This window comes from Epinephelus moara, chromosome 20, assembly GCF_006386435.1.
Source record: "Epinephelus moara isolate mb chromosome 20, YSFRI_EMoa_1.0, whole genome shotgun sequence".
Lineage (NCBI taxonomy): Eukaryota > Metazoa > Chordata > Actinopteri > Perciformes > Serranidae > Epinephelus > Epinephelus moara.
This window is the reverse complement of record NC_065525.1, coordinates 12215769-12232547: the sequence shown is the minus strand read 5'-3', so window position 1 is coordinate 12232547 and position 16779 is coordinate 12215769. Positions and strand designations below refer to the sequence as shown.

The following is a 16779-nucleotide window of genomic DNA, read 5'->3' as shown; positions in this document are numbered from 1 at the left end:
TTCTTTATGCAGTAAACACCTTTACCTGATACATGGAGAAAAACAGACTGACACACTCAATTACCTGATGTCTCTTTCGCCTTTGTTTCTGATCACTAGAGTCTGGGAAGCCGGCACCATGCCCGGAGTGTACAGGAAGCACTTGCCAAAGTTGTACTTGGTGAAGGAGAATTGAAGGCCAGGTGCTACAGCCCTGCCTTCAACGGCAAATGTAAATGTTGGCCCATGCTTTACCTGACAAGTTGAAACAAGAGAGAGAAGGACAGGAGAGAGGATGGAGAACACCAAGAAAGAATGAATGAAGAAAGTTTACACATCAGTTTTAACACAAAATCCACCAAATTAAATAACTTTATGGTGTGACATGAAAAAAATAACAATTTTTTTGTATCCTTTTTTATACATTCTTTTCAATAAATGTTGTAGATGTTGACTCCTTTTTAGAGTTTACCAACAATATAATGGAAATCTAGTCGAATACATTATTGAATAATATACTTTGGCAGTAGTCTCAGTATTTGTCTCTAAAAATGAGGAGAAAGTACAAGTAGATTTAGTTTTTATGCTTCAGTAGACTATTACTTTTACAGCATCACTTCTTGGTCAACTCATTAAGGTGTTTTCACCACTCTTAACAGAACATGGAAACAACAGCATGGATTAAGTCTTTATTAATGTTTATAGATTATTTATGACTATCCAACTTTGTTTTCTTGTCAGTGCAGAATGAGGGGAACTAGCTTGCTGATCTTTCAAAGCACTGCTACTTCTGCAAAAACCCTCACGCATCTTCCTGACGTGGAGCAAGCAAGCAAATTCTAGAAGATGGAGTGCGAAAAAGTATACAAATATACTAGGAGTGGCAATTACATTCAGAGAGCCTATCAAGCCTCGAGCGAGCCTGATCAACAGCTTGCTGTTGCTCTGAAAATAGGTTAAAGGTGTGAAAAGCTTTGACTAAATAGAGCCAGGACGACTGTTTTTTAAACAAGCACACGTCGTTTAGCCTGTTTGCTGACACACAGAGCAAGTTAGAACTTATTCATTGGGAAACACCGAAACAATCTGATGTCTACTCACTCACACTTCGCGTTGCATCCACGAAAGGGTGACACGTAGGAAATAAGAGAGTTCAGCATCTCACCTTGATACTCAGTCTGACATCCTGGAGATTACAAATGCTCCGTGGACCAAAGAAGAGTGAAGACTGCAGCTGCTCTCCAACCTCAATAGTAGCATTTTGTGGTTGTACTTCCAAGTGTTGCAGCAGCTCATTGGGACCTGTTAAGTCCGAGTTCACTTCCAGGCTGAATCTTGCCAGATTGGACACCAGGAAATTAAAGGTGGATCGCTCCGAAATCCCCACCTGTAAACAGTGTAAACACAGACAGACGCAGAAAGATGACTGTCATGTTTAAACCTCACACATAAAGGCATGTGATCGTTCATCTAAATATTTGTGACTGCGATGCCGACCTTTCCAAAGTCCAGAGTGTCTTGTTGGTTAGGCTCGATCTCTCTGAGGCCTCTGTCTGGGTTCTCAACTTGAACAGAAGCCCTCAAGCAGAAACAGTCAGCCTTAACTGTGAGTGTGAGTGGCTCTGACTTCCTCTTCACCCTCAGGACCAATCTGAAGCTCACATAGCCGTCCCGGCAAGGCATGAGGGACACTGACAGTGGCAACCTGCACCAAGGAGTTCACAACAATTGACAGATATATTGCTGGCTATGAGTTTCTACAGTATGTGCTGTAATACAACATAAAACTTCCTCACAAAGCTTTAATATCTGCCATTTTAATGACTTCATGCCAGATAAACAGTGCACCATGCACAAAGCAGAGATTTTTTTCTTCAAAATAACTGACACTTAAACATTATTACACTTCAAAATAGCATATTGCATTTTTGGATTGAAGTCTTTACATGTAGCTAGTGAATGTTATAGTGTCACTAACCTGTCTTTGGGTGCCACTGTGCCAGTCATGGGCTGCACAATGAGGCTGGACTGCTGGTCATCACCAAGAAGAGATGACTGTACAACAGCGAAACTGAAAGTCTCCTGCTCTCCATTCACCAGATCAACAGTCTGTTCCACTTTGCGACCTGACACACACACACACACACACACACACACACACACACACACACACACACACACACACACACATTTACACTTCATTTAGAACAAGAATCTTTGTTACAGTTGACCACAGCATTCCCTATCCTTAAACCCAACCTCAACCAATGTAGCTACAATGTAGCTGCCTTTAACCCTCATTTAAACCCCCTTCAAAATAGATCTTGACCAGAAAACCATGTCTAAGTGCCTTGAAAAACTGAGGGTCACCTCAAAGATTCAGAAAGAGGTATCAGTTGTTTAAACTCCTCACATTAGCAGTTTTACAGGTTTATACCATATGATATTACTAAAGCAGATGCCAGTAATTAGATTCAACCAATGACCTAGGCAGTGTTTTACAGATGTAGTGGAAACACAGGCCAATATGTCTTCTATAGGATGTATTTGTACATGTAATTATATTCATCAATGTCTAAAAATGACTAATAAATGTGAACATGGTCACTATGACCCTAGAGATTTAAAGGGATAGTTCAGATCTTATGATGTGGGGTTATCTGAGGTACTTCTCCATAGTCAGTGTATTACATGCAGTAGATGTTGCAAGCTAAGCAATGTATGCTGTTGGGGGTTCAACAACAAAACCTACTTTAGCCACCTAAAATAAGTCCCACCTAAAAAGTTTTATATCAGTTTAAGTGTAGGCTATATTTTGAATATTTTCACTACTTTATCTTGCTGTCAGACATTGATTTCCAACACCGAACTGAGGCCGTCAAAATGCTCACTTCAAAGCCAGAGTCCATTGCAAAAACCAGTCATTTAACATTGCCATACACAGGAGCTGCCAGCTTACCACCACTTCGATGAGTTAGTTTGTGTTATTGTGTGACTTTGGCATTTAAAATAATTGGTTTGGATTCACCAAAGTCACATAACACAAACAAATTGATTGAGGCAGTGGTAAAAACCAGCAGCTGCCATTTTCAATCAGCCAAAATTATTGTTTCTGTCAGTGGATGGATTTTTTTTTAACAAGAGCATCGATGGGGGAGCTGAGGTGACCTTTGATGAGCTCCTGGTGGAACTTAAGGCTTCATCATCTGAACAAGCAGTATATGTCAAGGTAAAGCAGAGAAAACACTCGAACGATGTACGCTTAAACTGGTATAGACTTTTTTAGGGGGCCAAAATACATTTTGCTGCTGCCCCCCTGTCCACAGCAGTCAATTGCTTAGCTTTCGTGTTGATACTCCTGCCTAAAACCCCATTTAAAAAGATCCAAACGATCCCTTTAATAGGTTATCCACCCATGATAAGCAGTGACCTGCTTCATCTATGGTTGAAATTTGTTATGGTCACATAGATTTAAGCCTTGGATCTGCAAATGAAAACTCCCATGTTATTGAGAGAAACCATTGCTTTGTGTTGTATATGTGGTATGACTTAAAAGAGATGTGTGACGTCACTGTGTAAATGCACGTACGAGTGTGTGTATATGTTACGTACCAACAAGCAGTTCTCCAAAGTCAAGGTGAGGTCTGTCAAGATAGACAAGTGGTTCTTTAGTGGTGCCCACACACAGGAAGGGGACAGTCAGTGAAAGAGTCTCGATCACAAAGCTCCAGAATGACTCCACGGGATCCAGCTGTTCAGCTACATATTCAAAACGCACCTACACACACACACACACACACACACACACACACACACACACACACACACACACACACACGCACGCACACACACAGACCAGAGGATTAAAAAAGACAGTTTAAGCAAAAGACGATCTGAGTGAGAGGAATGAAGGTGAGGAAGGCCTGAAGGGAAGAGTGATGAGCAAACTAGAACAGATTAGATTAGATGAGTTGAGCTAGAAATATATTTGATATGAGATAACAATTAAAATGGTATTAGAATAAATGGGAGGAAGGAGATTGGATTAGACTTGTGATAAAGGGGGGCATGAGGAGACAGGGATGCTGAAACAATAATGAGATTGAGACCAAAAATTTAAAATGAGGAGAGATTTAGATTAACTCATGCGCAATGAAATTAAGGATGGGAGGAGGTGAATTAGATGACACATTGCAGTTGGTGGAAACTGAAAGACAAATGTTCCTTGACTGTGCTTCCATCCTTACTTCCACTTTCTTTCCAGGCAAGATGGTACCACATGGGGTGAGGCAGCAGAATGGGCTGCCACCTGTGTCTTCACACCTCCACTTGAATGAGTAGGTTTTACTGGTTGGGTTCAGCACACTAAAACATCTGTCGTGTAAACAAAGAAGACATATGCATATTCAAAGCGTTAGGGCCTACAGTGATGGAAATAAAACGCTCTCATCTCTCTCATCTATGTTACCTTGTTGATGGCACAGAGAAGCCAACAGCGTTGAACTCTATGAGCCTGGTGTTAGGGTCCAGAGAGCCCCTGAATTCAGGGTTACGGCGGTTCCCGCTGATATAGTCTGAGTCCTCCAGGTCAAAGTGGCAGTGGGGTAAAAGGCTGCGGCCGCACACTGAAATACAGGGAGACTGATCCCCATCCTGCAAGTTGGGAATACTGGAAGTATAAACACAGAGACAGAAAAGAAAAGTCAAAGTCTGTGTCAAAATTCTTGGGAAGACATCCATTAACGTCCTTACAGTCACCCTGGCCTCCCACACTGTGTGAATCAAAGAGGGAGAGAAAACTACAAGCATTTACTATGATTCTAGGCTGAGGCCTCAAGGTGTGGCCAACTTATTTTTTATCTGGTGCAGCATGGTACAGTTTGGAAAAGCAGTCAGACTTGGCTCCAGTCATAGAAAAACAAACATCTTTTAATTTTTGCAATTTTCAATACAGCTGAGGTTGAGGAGCTCTGTCGAAGAATATTCACTTCTTCACTGTTTTGCCAGTTGTTTATTCATTGTTCTTTAAACTCATCCACTCTGCTAGGACCCCAGTAACCTTGGTCAACCTTACTGTCTTCCAGAGGCTGTAGTGAGCTGACTTTTAAAGCTTGTGAAGCTACTGGTATCATATGAAACTAAAAGACCTAAGGAATCCATTGGCTCCAACCATGCTGTGATATCTTGTTGGGAAGAGGGTAAAATAACGCTCCAAATTTAGGTTAAATTTTGGCAAAGGAAAACCTGGTATAATGCAACCACAAACTAGAGACCTCAGGCATTTAGAGATTGGATGGCTTACATAGGTTTACTGATAATAAAAGCTTTTTCAGCAGTTTCCAGAGCAGAAGTGTTTGCCATCCAATTGGCAAAAAATGCAATTCTCACTGAAATTTCCAAATGTTTTGATACCAAATCACAGCATGGATTGCTCTATGGCATCCCTGAGGGTCTTGGTGTCTTAACGTGGTATTTTATGAGGGATTTAAGACCATTTATCGAGTCTCAAGGGTAAAAAATGCTTACATTTAGCACCAAATCTGTGTAACAAATGGTACCAACCAAAAACGTGCTGTAACAACTTATGAGACATAACTGAGCATGGGAATGGCCATCATATACTTCCATCATAATGTTCTAAACCTCTATACACTCCAAACTTATAAAGTCCCAGTAGGCGCCTAACCAAAACACAATGTTTATTACATATTTATGACTAGAAAAACCTGACACACAGTACTGAGCTGCATCTATAATTAATCTTCGGTTTCACTGCTTTCCGATGATGCGTACCACTTCGATGTGGCATATACTGTTGCCTTGCTATCTCCCCTAAAGCTCCCCTGTTCCCCCTCAAAAAAAGAAAAAAATAGGTCTATGGTAGAGAGGGAGAGAAGGAGTTGAAGAGGTAAAATATCAATTTTAAATAACAATTTACTGTACCTGCAGACCAGCCTGCCCTGAAACTGGGCCACTTCCAGAGGTGAAAAGCGAATGCTGAAATTCTGAATGGCACCAGGCTCTATGGCCCCTATGCTGGGCTCAATGCTGAAGGGTGGAAGCTCAGGATCCCCCATCAGATGAGGCATCACGCTGGCCAGAGCACTGGCAGGACGGCATCCAGTTAACACTCCTGCTGACTTGCTGCCTGGTCGAGAGGTAAGGGTCCTATCTGTTATAGACAACACATGTTCACATTCACACACAGTTTTAACCTCCAATTATTAAAAAGGATTCAAGTGTAGGTATAGGAATATCAAATACTGGTACAATGCTAAAATTGAAGACCAATTTTACATTTACCGAAACTGAAGGAAAATAAACATGAGCAGAAATCAATTACTTAGCTTACTTAGTAAGGGACAGTTTTGTCCAAATATTCACTGTAACATAAAACATGATTTTTTTGTCTTGTAGCAGAAACAAGGGTGTCTGCTGGCAAGTTGCCCTAGGAATCTTCTCACTTTACATGAGGGATTTCGCTGCCTTATTTCCCATAGTGCCAGGTTTGGAAAAACCTTTTGCATAAAATACATGGTTACAGCCATGTTGTAAAATCTTGGTCAAATAGCCAGTTTTGATTATTTTGCTCTTCCCCGTGTTGTCCAGGGTACAGTGACAGCTAGCTAATAGAAAATGGATCCTGTTGTCCAAGCATCCTAGCTGGAAACAAAATATGAGTGTTGTTGGTTTCACTATCCTGATCTATGTGACATTAATGTCAGAAGCAAATCATTAAAAAAATAAATAAATAAATAAAAAAAATATGTTACTTATTATTTTGTCATTTTACAATGCAACATTGGAAAAAAATATTCAGAAAATCTCATGTTGTAGCACTTTCTTACTTATGAAATACTGATTTAAGACATTTTAATACTAATTAAAACCTTATTTTGCGATTAATTAATTTAGCGCCTTTTAATACTTTTTCAGGATCCACAGGAGCCCTGTCAAATGCTGACCTCATTATATGCAATATTACTGAGGTACCTCCTTGGTCACGGTGTGCAGTGTTGTTCCTTGGATCCATGAAGACTTGTACAGAGAATTCCAGTTTGACAGCACCCTGATTCACTATCTGCAATCTGCAGAGACACACACTCAAGATGTTAACATCATTAGCACTTTACTGAACACTATTGTGACTGATGTGATAGAGTGTCAGAAAGATGTGTAATGACATGACATACAATATGAGGTCCTGCAGCTTTATTTAGATTATATATTATCATCCTTAGTATCTGACCCTCAGGGTGCCCCGACAATTTGTTCGTATGGTTTATTTTGGTTTATTGAAACAGCATGTATTGCAAATACCCAGAGCCTGACTTACTGGTGGAGCCTGGTTTGGTAGAGCATGGTGTCTTTGAAGTGGATGGTGTCTGTGTTGCAGTTGAACTTCACATAGTCACAAACTGCACTGATGTGCAATTTCAACTCCCACTGGGAGCCCTCAATCACAGAGCAGCAGGGTTCAGGATCTGTCTTTATCACCTGCATGCAAACATATACATGTTTGTTCAACTGTAATTGTGCACTCTCTCTTCAGCATTACTTTCACATCACAGTCAACATGTTTACCTTATTCTTCCCAGGCTGCTGTGGTGCTCCTAAAGACTGTTTGGAGGAACTCAGCCACTGCACTGTTCTCTGTCGATCGTCCCAATCAGCCACCTGCTCTAGTGGCTGCTGGAACTCCACCTGACTAACCCTACATGTCATTAGCTGGCTTTTCAGAGTCACTGGCTGATTGGAACAAAATGTGACATTTACTTCCTTAGAGCAACCAGCATGGAGATGTCCCACCTGTAAGAAAAAAGTAAGGAATCAAGTATCATCCTACGCAGCTAAAAAAAAAGCTAGTTAGAGTCCGGCCCCTTCATTAAAAAGTTTTTAAACATGCTCCACTTTTATAGCCACACCTGCATTCCTTCTAAGTGCTTTACCTGTGGTGAAAAGATGACATGAGGTCCGACAGGAGGCCATTCAAACCTCACCACCAGGCTGCTGCTGTGGTTAGTCATGGTAAAACTCTCTTGGTAAGGACGATCTACATGGCAGTCACCAAAATTCAGCAACTCATAATTACCTGTGAGAAAGAAAATGAGTCTTGTTGAAAAATCTGGGTTAAGAAACAAACTTTCATATTAATAAAACTTTTAGCATTTCTCTGTACACACTCAGCGAGTGACTGCTAATCTGGCTGATTAATAAACCTACTTTACACCTCGCAATCTCCATTCCTACCACATGATTAGTCTCCTGCCCTCCTTTCTACACTTACCTCCCTCATCATCCTCCTGATCTACTTCCTGTGATGACCTGTTGATGTTGTCAAGAGAGACAATTTCCTGGTAAGCTTCTCCAGCCACCCGTATTATGGTATGGCTGCACTGGTTGTCCTCCACCTGCAGTGACATCTTGGCCTTGACACTCTGGGGCTTGTCAGAGCAGAAGCTGACCTCAAACTCTGCCTGCTCATTAACATCCAGCCTAAGGATGGCTCTGTGCACTAACTGATGCTCTATGGGAGAAAAAAAAGGGTCACCAATGAGAAATATGGAAATGGTTATACCCATCACAGGAGAGAAACCTATGTGGAGCTCATAAAGTTATTAATATTTCATGCAAAACAACAGTCACTGACAGTCACTGACAGTCACTGACAGTTTTGAATATGTTTGTCAGAGAAAACAGAAACAAATTTCTAGAGTAATTTGTAAATATGATTTTTCTTCATAAATGTTTTGAGCACTCAATTTTTGGGGGAGTCCAAGGAGCGACACTTGCTGCTGTAGCCCTATTGCTTTTGCTCTCATTATTCCTCTCCTTTTTTTCTGTGCTACAAGTGTTCATGCAGCAAAAACTGCAAGATGAGAACCAAGTCCATCTGCAAAAACTGACAGGTGCAAATTACTACCCTGGCAAAAAAAAAAAGGCCATCAATTGTCCAGTTGTCCAAAAGCATCCCAAAGCTGAATCTGGCAGTGGAGCCGTAGAAAAAGGCAAAGCCAAACATACAACTTGAAGACTGCTTTTAAGACAAGGACAAAGTGGAGAGGTCTTTCCTTCACCAAAAAGTGCAGAAATGCTGTTTTGTGTGGCTCATTGGTCTAGGGGTATGATTCTCGCTTCGGGTGCGAGAGGTCCCGGGTTCAACTCCCGGATGAGCCCACAGTGTGTAGAAGTAGCTGTGTAGCTAAAGTAATGTGCTGTGTTTGTCAAGTGTGATGTGAAGCACATATGCTCCCTGGTGTTGCAGGTGTCATGCCTTTGGGAAAGCAGGTCTTTTAACCTATAGCTGATGTGACTTGATGAAATCAAAGTCACATGATTTTGTTTTAAGCACAAAGCAACTTCATTAGGATGGAGCAGTTGTGTTAGACTGATTTTACTGACAAATCCAAGCTCTAGTCTTGGTGGAACCTTTTGTGTGAAATGTGTCCAGTTGTCCAAAAGCATCCCAAAGCTGAATCTGGCAGTGGAGCCGTAGAAAAAGGCAACGCCAAACATACAACTTGAAGACTGAGATTGAAGATAGGTCTTTCCTTCACCAAAAAGTGCAGAAATGCTGTTTTGTGTGGCTCGTTGGTCTAGGGGTATGATTCTCGCTTCGGGTGCGAGAGGTCCCGGGTTCAACTCCCGGACGAGCCCACAGTGTATAGAAATAGCTGTGCAAAGTAATGTGCTGTGTTTGTCAAGTGTGATGTGAAACACATATGCTCCCTGGTGTTGCAGGTGTCATGCCTTTGGGAAAGCAGGTCTTTTAACCTATAGCTGATGTGACTTGATGAAATCAAAGTCATATGATTTCGTTTTACGCACATAGCAACTTTATTAGGATGGAGCAATTGTGTTTGACTGATCTTACTTAAGTTTAAGAACTTAAGTTACCTAGCTAGCTAGCTGGTGTTGGTGGTGTATATTGTCCAAGACAAATGATGTAGTTCACTGAGAAGTTTCATATATAACCTAACAGTACTATGACAAACCTACAGTATGACAAACGGCGACTTTCTTGACTTGCAAAATGATCTTTTACATTGACAAACATTATATGAGTTCAAACAGGATCAAAAAATTCTTTGTCTCTCGCTTGTTCTGACACCAGAAGCAGCGGGACTTTGCCTCTCTATTGACTGATTGATTATTTTTATTTACGTGTCATGCACAAAGTGCCCAACCCTCATGGGTTTATAAGACACCAAAAAGAAAGTACAGTTTCAGTGTACATTTGTTTTTTTCCATTTCATACATAATTACAGCCCCTTTTACAGCTCAGACTTTAAACAGAATATTCTGCCTTCTCTCCCACACTTTGCAAATAAAATCTGCAACAAGAAAGGTTTCTAAAACACAACAAAAGTTTCTCATACTCGTCCAGCCAGAAGAAATCATCATAAATAGAGGACATTTTAATAAAAAGTACATCTCTCAAGTCGTCATAAACAAAACAGCAAAACAGAAAATGGACCTCAATCTCAATTTCACCGAGCTCACACACCTGACAAAGACTGTCCTCCTCTGGAATGGCATTAAACCTGCCAGTCTCTAAAGCTAAGGGTAATGTTCCTGAATGCAACTGTGCACATAATGATCTTTGTCTTTTGTTTAAATTATACTTCACATACATTTCAACATCATAACAGTTTTTTATGAGACAGTAAGTTCGTAATTTTGATTATGCAAAGTTGAGTTTTACAGGTAAAGGTTGTACCTGAGTCAGTGGTGCCCTCAAGCTGTGTGGAGTGGATGGAGCTGCAAGTGTTGCCAGGAGCAGCTTTGAGGGTGAACACTCCATGTTCATCCAGCATGTCAATCTGGATCTGCACAAAACACAGAGCAACAAAGCTCCTTTATTGAGAAATTCCCCCATCATTGATGTGTACCATATCTATCTATCGTTCTTTTTAAAGGGTTATTTTTTGGTGTTTTTGCATTTATTGATAAGACGGTTGTACACTGATAGGAAAGGAGGGAGAAAGAGGGGGAACAACATGCAGCAAAGGGCCATGGGTCAGAATCGAACCGGGGCTGCTACAAAGGACTCAGGGCCGAATTCACAAAAGGATTGCGTGGCTTTTGTGGCCGCTAAACCGGTAAAAATGGAGCAAACACATACCTTCTTATTCACAAAGCACGCGCAGAGGGTGAAATGCTCCACTAACTGCGCTGCCAAGCAGATTGTGTCTCGGTGCTCCAGTGTTATCTGCACGTATTTAAATGAGGTAATATGCATATACTTGGCGCAAAAATTGCCCCTTTCTATGCAAATGAGCCTCATTGATAAACAACGTCTAATTCACTAACACCAGCGCTAACAGCCACACGCAGTCTGAGTGAAGTAAATAATGTCTTTAGAAAGCTGGTGCAAACTGGGCGCTCCTCTGTGGAAGCCTCTCGCCCAGACTTTCCAGTGATCGTGGCAGCAGTGATCGTCTGTTAAATCAGTCTGTAAATAATATTTTGACATTATTATTATAATCATTATTACTTTAATGGCATCCGAAGATATTGATGCGTTGAACAGGTGACAGTCTGCGGTCGTTCTCAAAACGCACTTCTGTCACGCACTTCAAAAGCAACTTTCAATAATTTATTTTACGAAACGGGGGAAACAAACGTGAACAAAAACGGTTCCATAATTCATATTAAATTCAAAAGATAACGAAAAAACAGCTACAAGTGAGAGGGAATAGTGATAAAGTGGTCAAACTTGGTCAAATCCACAGCCTCAACCCATCCGACACTGTTAGACTGACTCACCAGCAGACATCACTACATGAGGGTATACAGTATTCAGTACTTTGCCAAACAAAGTCTGCCATTGTTCTGCCACGGTGTTCTTGGCGCAAAGCCAGCATTTATACTTTGCCATGTGTGGCTTATTGCAATCAGGGGCAAATCAGGGGCAAACTGCACTCAGCTGCCAAACTTTGTGGGCATATTTGCGCTGGTATATCATTAGTGCAATATCCTTTGTGAATAGGACGTTAAGACAGAGCAAACTGCGGGTGCAAATGAAGTGCAATTCAAGGTGCTATCAGCGGCCGCAGTTCATTCTTTGTGAATTCGGCCCTCATTCTATACAGGCCAGACACTCCACCGAATGTGCTATAGGTCGCCCGGTGGTCATATGTTGTAATTACAAGTCAATGCAATTTCTTTTTTTTTTCTTTTCTTTTTTTTATAGCTGAAAGTAAACATCTATAATAAATCTATAATAACATAAAATGACAGAGGAATATGTCTCCTCTCACCTGAGCTAGGACATTTCCATCATTTAGAAGCACCAGGGGCAGACTGTGTCTGCGCCCTACCAAAACTCGTGCGAACTGCAGCATTGGGCTTCCTCTGTTGTTCCTCAGAGCTGGACGCACCACACACACACTGGGCAGATTGCCCTCTCCTATTAGCTCGAACTCCAGTACCTTGCTCTTTGATGTGGGTGTCATTCTGGATCCGATGGAAAAAGAGTAGGTGGGCAGTGGTCAGCAAGGCAAAGCAAGAGGTGATCATATTCCCTTACTATATTCACAGTAGTAGTAAAAATAAATGAACAAACAAACAGCATAGAGCACACTTAAGTAGCATACGCCGTTATGAACCCAGATACCTTATGGTTCCTTCCACTGTGACCTCAAGCACAGCACTGTAGAGCTGCATCATCAGCGGTGCGAAGGTGACCACAGCGAATGAGTGCGACTGGCTGGGAATGTTTAGTGTCGTAGCAGACAGATCAAAAACCTCCACACTACCAGGTGTCTGTTAGAAAATGGATAGGTTTGACCTGCTTCCATCTACCACAATCAGCAATACTCCCATACGCATTTATCCATGTTCTTACCCACAAAGCTTTATATGCCTTACCTTAACGCCGACATATTTAATGGCTAAGTTGAGCGCGCAGGGCACCTTGTTGTTGTTGGTGAGCTTGAAGCGGGCCTGGACAGTTCGCCCAACCAGGACCTTATTGAAAATGAACTTGTTCTCATCCTGGACGTAAATGCCTTCAGCGTTGCAATATTGCTCAGAGGAGAGCTGACTGCTGCTGTGGCACAGATGATGTTCCTCAAAGATGGAAGCCATGTCTAACGCTATGCCTGGGAGGGAAGGAAGGAAGGAAGGAAGGAAGGAAGGAAGGAAGGAACAAAGAAAGAAAGAAAGAAAGAAAGAAAGAAAGATAGAGCCAGATATAGTATTAGTCAAAGGAATTGCATTGTCCTTGATGTAGACCGTCTAATGTTCACACAGTCAATGTTTTTGTGATCATTAAAATGAAAACTTCTGATGAAATATTCGTAACCTAGATAACAAGTTTTGAACTCATATTCTCATATGGCACAGAAATGGAAACAGAAATCTGCACTGTTTTTCTGTATGGCAATACCAACACCATGGGGGTGTTCTCAGTGACTCCCTGCACAGGGAGCTTGCAGCCAGGGTCTCAGCAGGTGGTGATGGTGGAGTGTGTAGCTGAACAGCTGGGCAGCTGGAACCAGGGTTTGCTCATTGACATCCGTGACCATGACCCCTCAGACCACCCTGACGGCATACCGTACAGTATGGCAATAGTTTGTGTCCAGCTTAGTTATCTCAGGAGAACCCAATGCAAATGACATGCATAGAACTGAGCCATTTGGAAGGGAGCCACGACTTTGGTCAGGTTTATTAATCAAATCAGACATAATAATATCACATAGCTCTCACCTGGCTTGCAGACTTCAGCCAACAGTCTGTACGGTATGCCGTCAGGGTGGTCTGAGGGGTCATGGTCACGGATGTCAATGAGCAAACCCTGGTTCCAGCTGCCCAGCTGTTCAGCTACACACTCCACCATCACCACCTGCTGAGACCCTGGCTGCAAGCTCCCTGTGCAGGGAGTCACTGAGAACACCCCCATGGTGAGGCGATTCTGAGGAGAAACATGGGAGGATCAGAGAGGTACAGATGAAAAAAATGAGAAAAACTACTGTAATTGTTGTTCCTGTTGTGCAAATGGAAACTTAGGTATTACAAACAAAAGACACAAAGCTCTCCTGCTTTTTTGATATGGAACCGAAAAGCATGACAGGCTTTTATATATTGAATTGAATTTACTTCAAGCATCACCAGTTTTTTTCTTCCTTCCGTTTTGTTTTATCGTCATGAACAGGAGCTACAGGAGTTTTTTACTCAAAGCCAGAAACCGGAGAAGTAAGTCTCAAAGTTGGATGTCACAGGGAATAAAGTCTGGAGCTGCTCCATGGACAATGCAAGGGAGCCTGATTTTGGGAACCAACAAAATGTCTGTCTTTTTTATACCCAAATGAGCTTTATAAAATTGTAGTGTTTACGGTTGTGAAACAGAAAACGTACCCATATACTCAGAACATTCCCCAAGGTGCTCTCACTGTTGTCTATAACACGCAGAAGAGAAACAGAGGTGAGGAAAGTAAAACAAAACAGATAAAGTCAAGAGGGTGAGAGATTGAAACAAACTTGTCATATAAGGTGAGATTATTTGTCTTTAGCCATTAGGCTCTTTAGCGGAAACGGTTTGTGAGGGTTTGTTTCATTGTTCACTGGTGCACAGTGAATATGGCTTGTTTTTTCAACATTACATTGTGTTGTCAATGTGCTGAGTGGCTAATTAGTGTCATGATGGACTTCTGGTTTGTCCTTTTGAATAATGAATACAGACTATCACCATTTGCTGTCAGCTGAACACTTTGAGTTGAGTTCATGTGCAACTTTTTGATGGAGACACAGGCGATGTGAGCTGACACAACATTCAGCTTTTGTCACTGCTAGAACTTTGATGTTGGTTTGGTGTGTCTGGTCCTTTACACTCTAAGAAAGACAAACTTGGAGAGGACTGACCAAACAAAAAAAAAAACCCTGCATAAATGTTGTCATCCCCACTAGCAGTCTCTCACCTGTGTATGACTCTGGGAGGACTCGTGTCTCACTTTGCTGCTGGCACCAGTGGGTCGCTCTGAATGGCTTTCTCGAGGCATCTTCTTACCAGGACCCCTGAGACAAGCACACAGGGACATGAACCTCAGTTTAACAACATCTTTAAGCAAAATGACACTGTAGAAGGACTATGGCTGTTTTAAGCTTGGGATCATTCTAGGCAGCAGTTGAGACCTCTGACAGTTCACATCGTTAAAGTCGGACAATATATTTCATTGGAATTTCATGCACAAGCACAACAACCTCAACTTGCAACATAACTGCAACAAGCAAAACCTACAACATTTGTCATACTTAGCTGTAATTTATGCATAAGATGTTATTTGTCAATTTATAATACTGTATGTAAAGAGCAACTAATGATTATTACCCCTTCCTTTTGCCTGCCAGTACGCCACCATCACTCTAGTAGCTCTAGTCTTGTTTACAAGTAAATAGGAATTGTATATACTGAAGTTCTATCAATTGGCAAGGCAATAAAGGGATTGGCAACACAACACCGCTTCAGTGAAACCTCATTTGTAAGAATTATAACTTATTTAGTATATGATGTGTCACATATGGCAGCAGACAAGTTTCAGCATGTACAGTATCTCATTAACAGGCCAAGAACACCTGCACTGAGCTGCTGTTTTTAAATGTCTTTTGATTATAAATTTGTCAGTTTTAAAACACTTTTGAGGTATGTTCTGTTCCTTTCCAACATAGTTTTGCGTTAGCCCTTATGTCCCTGTGTATATGTGTGCATGTGTATAATATTCCTACCCTGGCCTCACTAGTGGTGCAGGATCCGTGATCATGCGGCAGATGGTGAAACGTGTCTCAAAGGCTCCAGTGTTCTCAATAATGAAACTCTGGCTTTTCTTGTAGCCATAGACTAGTGGACCAAAGTTGATGTCACATGCAGGTGTGATCTTGTACCTAAAGGACAACACAGCAGTTCAAATACTGAAATTCTGCAAAGCAAATCATTAACTGACTGTAATACTTTGAAACTGTTTGAAAACAAAGAAAGATGATCATCCAACAGAATCAAGGAATAAAGGTTAGTGAGGGGTGTTACACAATCTAAATCAGAGGTAAACATACTACTTTATCTTAATTACTAACAGATTTTACACAAAAGAGACAGCATGAATCAAGCCTTAACCTGGAGAAGACAGACTTGACTGAAACCTTGATGGGTAGGATGGCTATCAGCTCTCCTCCGTTCCCAATTTTGGGCTCAATCACCTGCAAAAGATAAAACCGAAATCTCTACTTTGATGCATTCTGTAGCATCCAATAAACCATCAGATAACTTCAAATCTCCAGAAATTTAAGATGTGTCTGTGAGATGTGTTTTTTAATAAAGGAAAAATGCATTCCAGCAACTCTGACTAATCTTTTGCTTTGTATTTAATTTGATTTGTTTATAGTTTACCTGCAGACAGGAATCATAGAAAGAGAAAGAGGGGTATGACAAAGCAACCTGGCCAGAGTCAACTCTGGGACACCACTAGGCTCCAGGACACTAAAGTTTTTCTTCCTAGAATGGTGAAGGCATGACCTGCCCTACTCTCCCTCTGACTGGCTAGTGTTCAGCTGGTTAAGGTTAGGGTAGGATAACCAGGCAATCAGAAGCAGAGTAGGGTAGGTCATGCCTTCACCATCCTTGGGAAAAGAAACAAAAAACAACAACAAAAAAAACACTTGTGTCCATCAGACGTTGTGCTAGACTTTTTCGTCGCTGGTCATTTTGACCGACAGAGTCATAAAAATCTGGTCATAATCTATTTTTACCGGTCATTTTAATTTTCGTTTTTTAATTAATAAATTTAATTAATAAATAATTAATAA

At 41.3% G+C, this 16779-nt stretch overlaps 1 protein-coding gene and 2 non-coding genes across 7 annotated transcripts in view; 2 read left to right on the top strand and 1 right to left on the bottom strand.

Moving 5' to 3' along the window:
* hydin (HYDIN axonemal central pair apparatus protein) overlaps positions 1–16779 on the bottom strand; it is a 121826-nt gene that overhangs the window by 12754 nt on the left and 92293 nt on the right. For 4 of the 5 annotated variants that reach the window (XM_050073040.1, XM_050073039.1, XM_050073042.1 and 1 more), the window contains exons 63-83: positions 16091–16173; positions 15706–15861; positions 14901–14997; positions 13693–13897; positions 12853–13085; positions 12599–12747; positions 12243–12438; positions 10700–10808; positions 8267–8506; positions 7929–8071; positions 7564–7788; positions 7316–7476; positions 6973–7067; positions 5923–6151; positions 4448–4648; positions 4227–4353; positions 3592–3757; positions 1958–2105; positions 1477–1684; positions 1145–1366; positions 65–234 (exon numbers count right to left, since the gene is read on the bottom strand). In XM_050073040.1, coding sequence (XP_049928997.1) covers positions 65–234; positions 1145–1366; positions 1477–1684; positions 1958–2105; positions 3592–3757; positions 4227–4353; positions 4448–4648; positions 5923–6151; positions 6973–7067; positions 7316–7476; positions 7564–7788; positions 7929–8071; positions 8267–8506; positions 10700–10808; positions 12243–12438; positions 12599–12747; positions 12853–13085; positions 13693–13897; positions 14901–14997; positions 15706–15861; positions 16091–16173 — 3563 coding nt within the window. The remainder of the gene's footprint in view (positions 1–64; positions 235–1144; positions 1367–1476; positions 1685–1957; positions 2106–3591; positions 3758–4226; positions 4354–4447; positions 4649–5922; positions 6152–6972; positions 7068–7315; positions 7477–7563; positions 7789–7928; positions 8072–8266; positions 8507–10699; positions 10809–12242; positions 12439–12598; positions 12748–12852; positions 13086–13692; positions 13898–14900; positions 14998–15705; positions 15862–16090; positions 16174–16779) is intronic. The other variant, XM_050073043.1, reaches the window with a different exon arrangement.
* trnap-cgg (transfer RNA proline (anticodon CGG)) lies at positions 9085–9156 on the top strand. The gene has a single exon. It is a non-coding gene; the product is annotated as a tRNA-Pro (tRNA).
* On the top strand, positions 9565–9636 carry trnap-cgg (transfer RNA proline (anticodon CGG)). Its single transcript has one exon. It is a non-coding gene; the product is annotated as a tRNA-Pro (tRNA).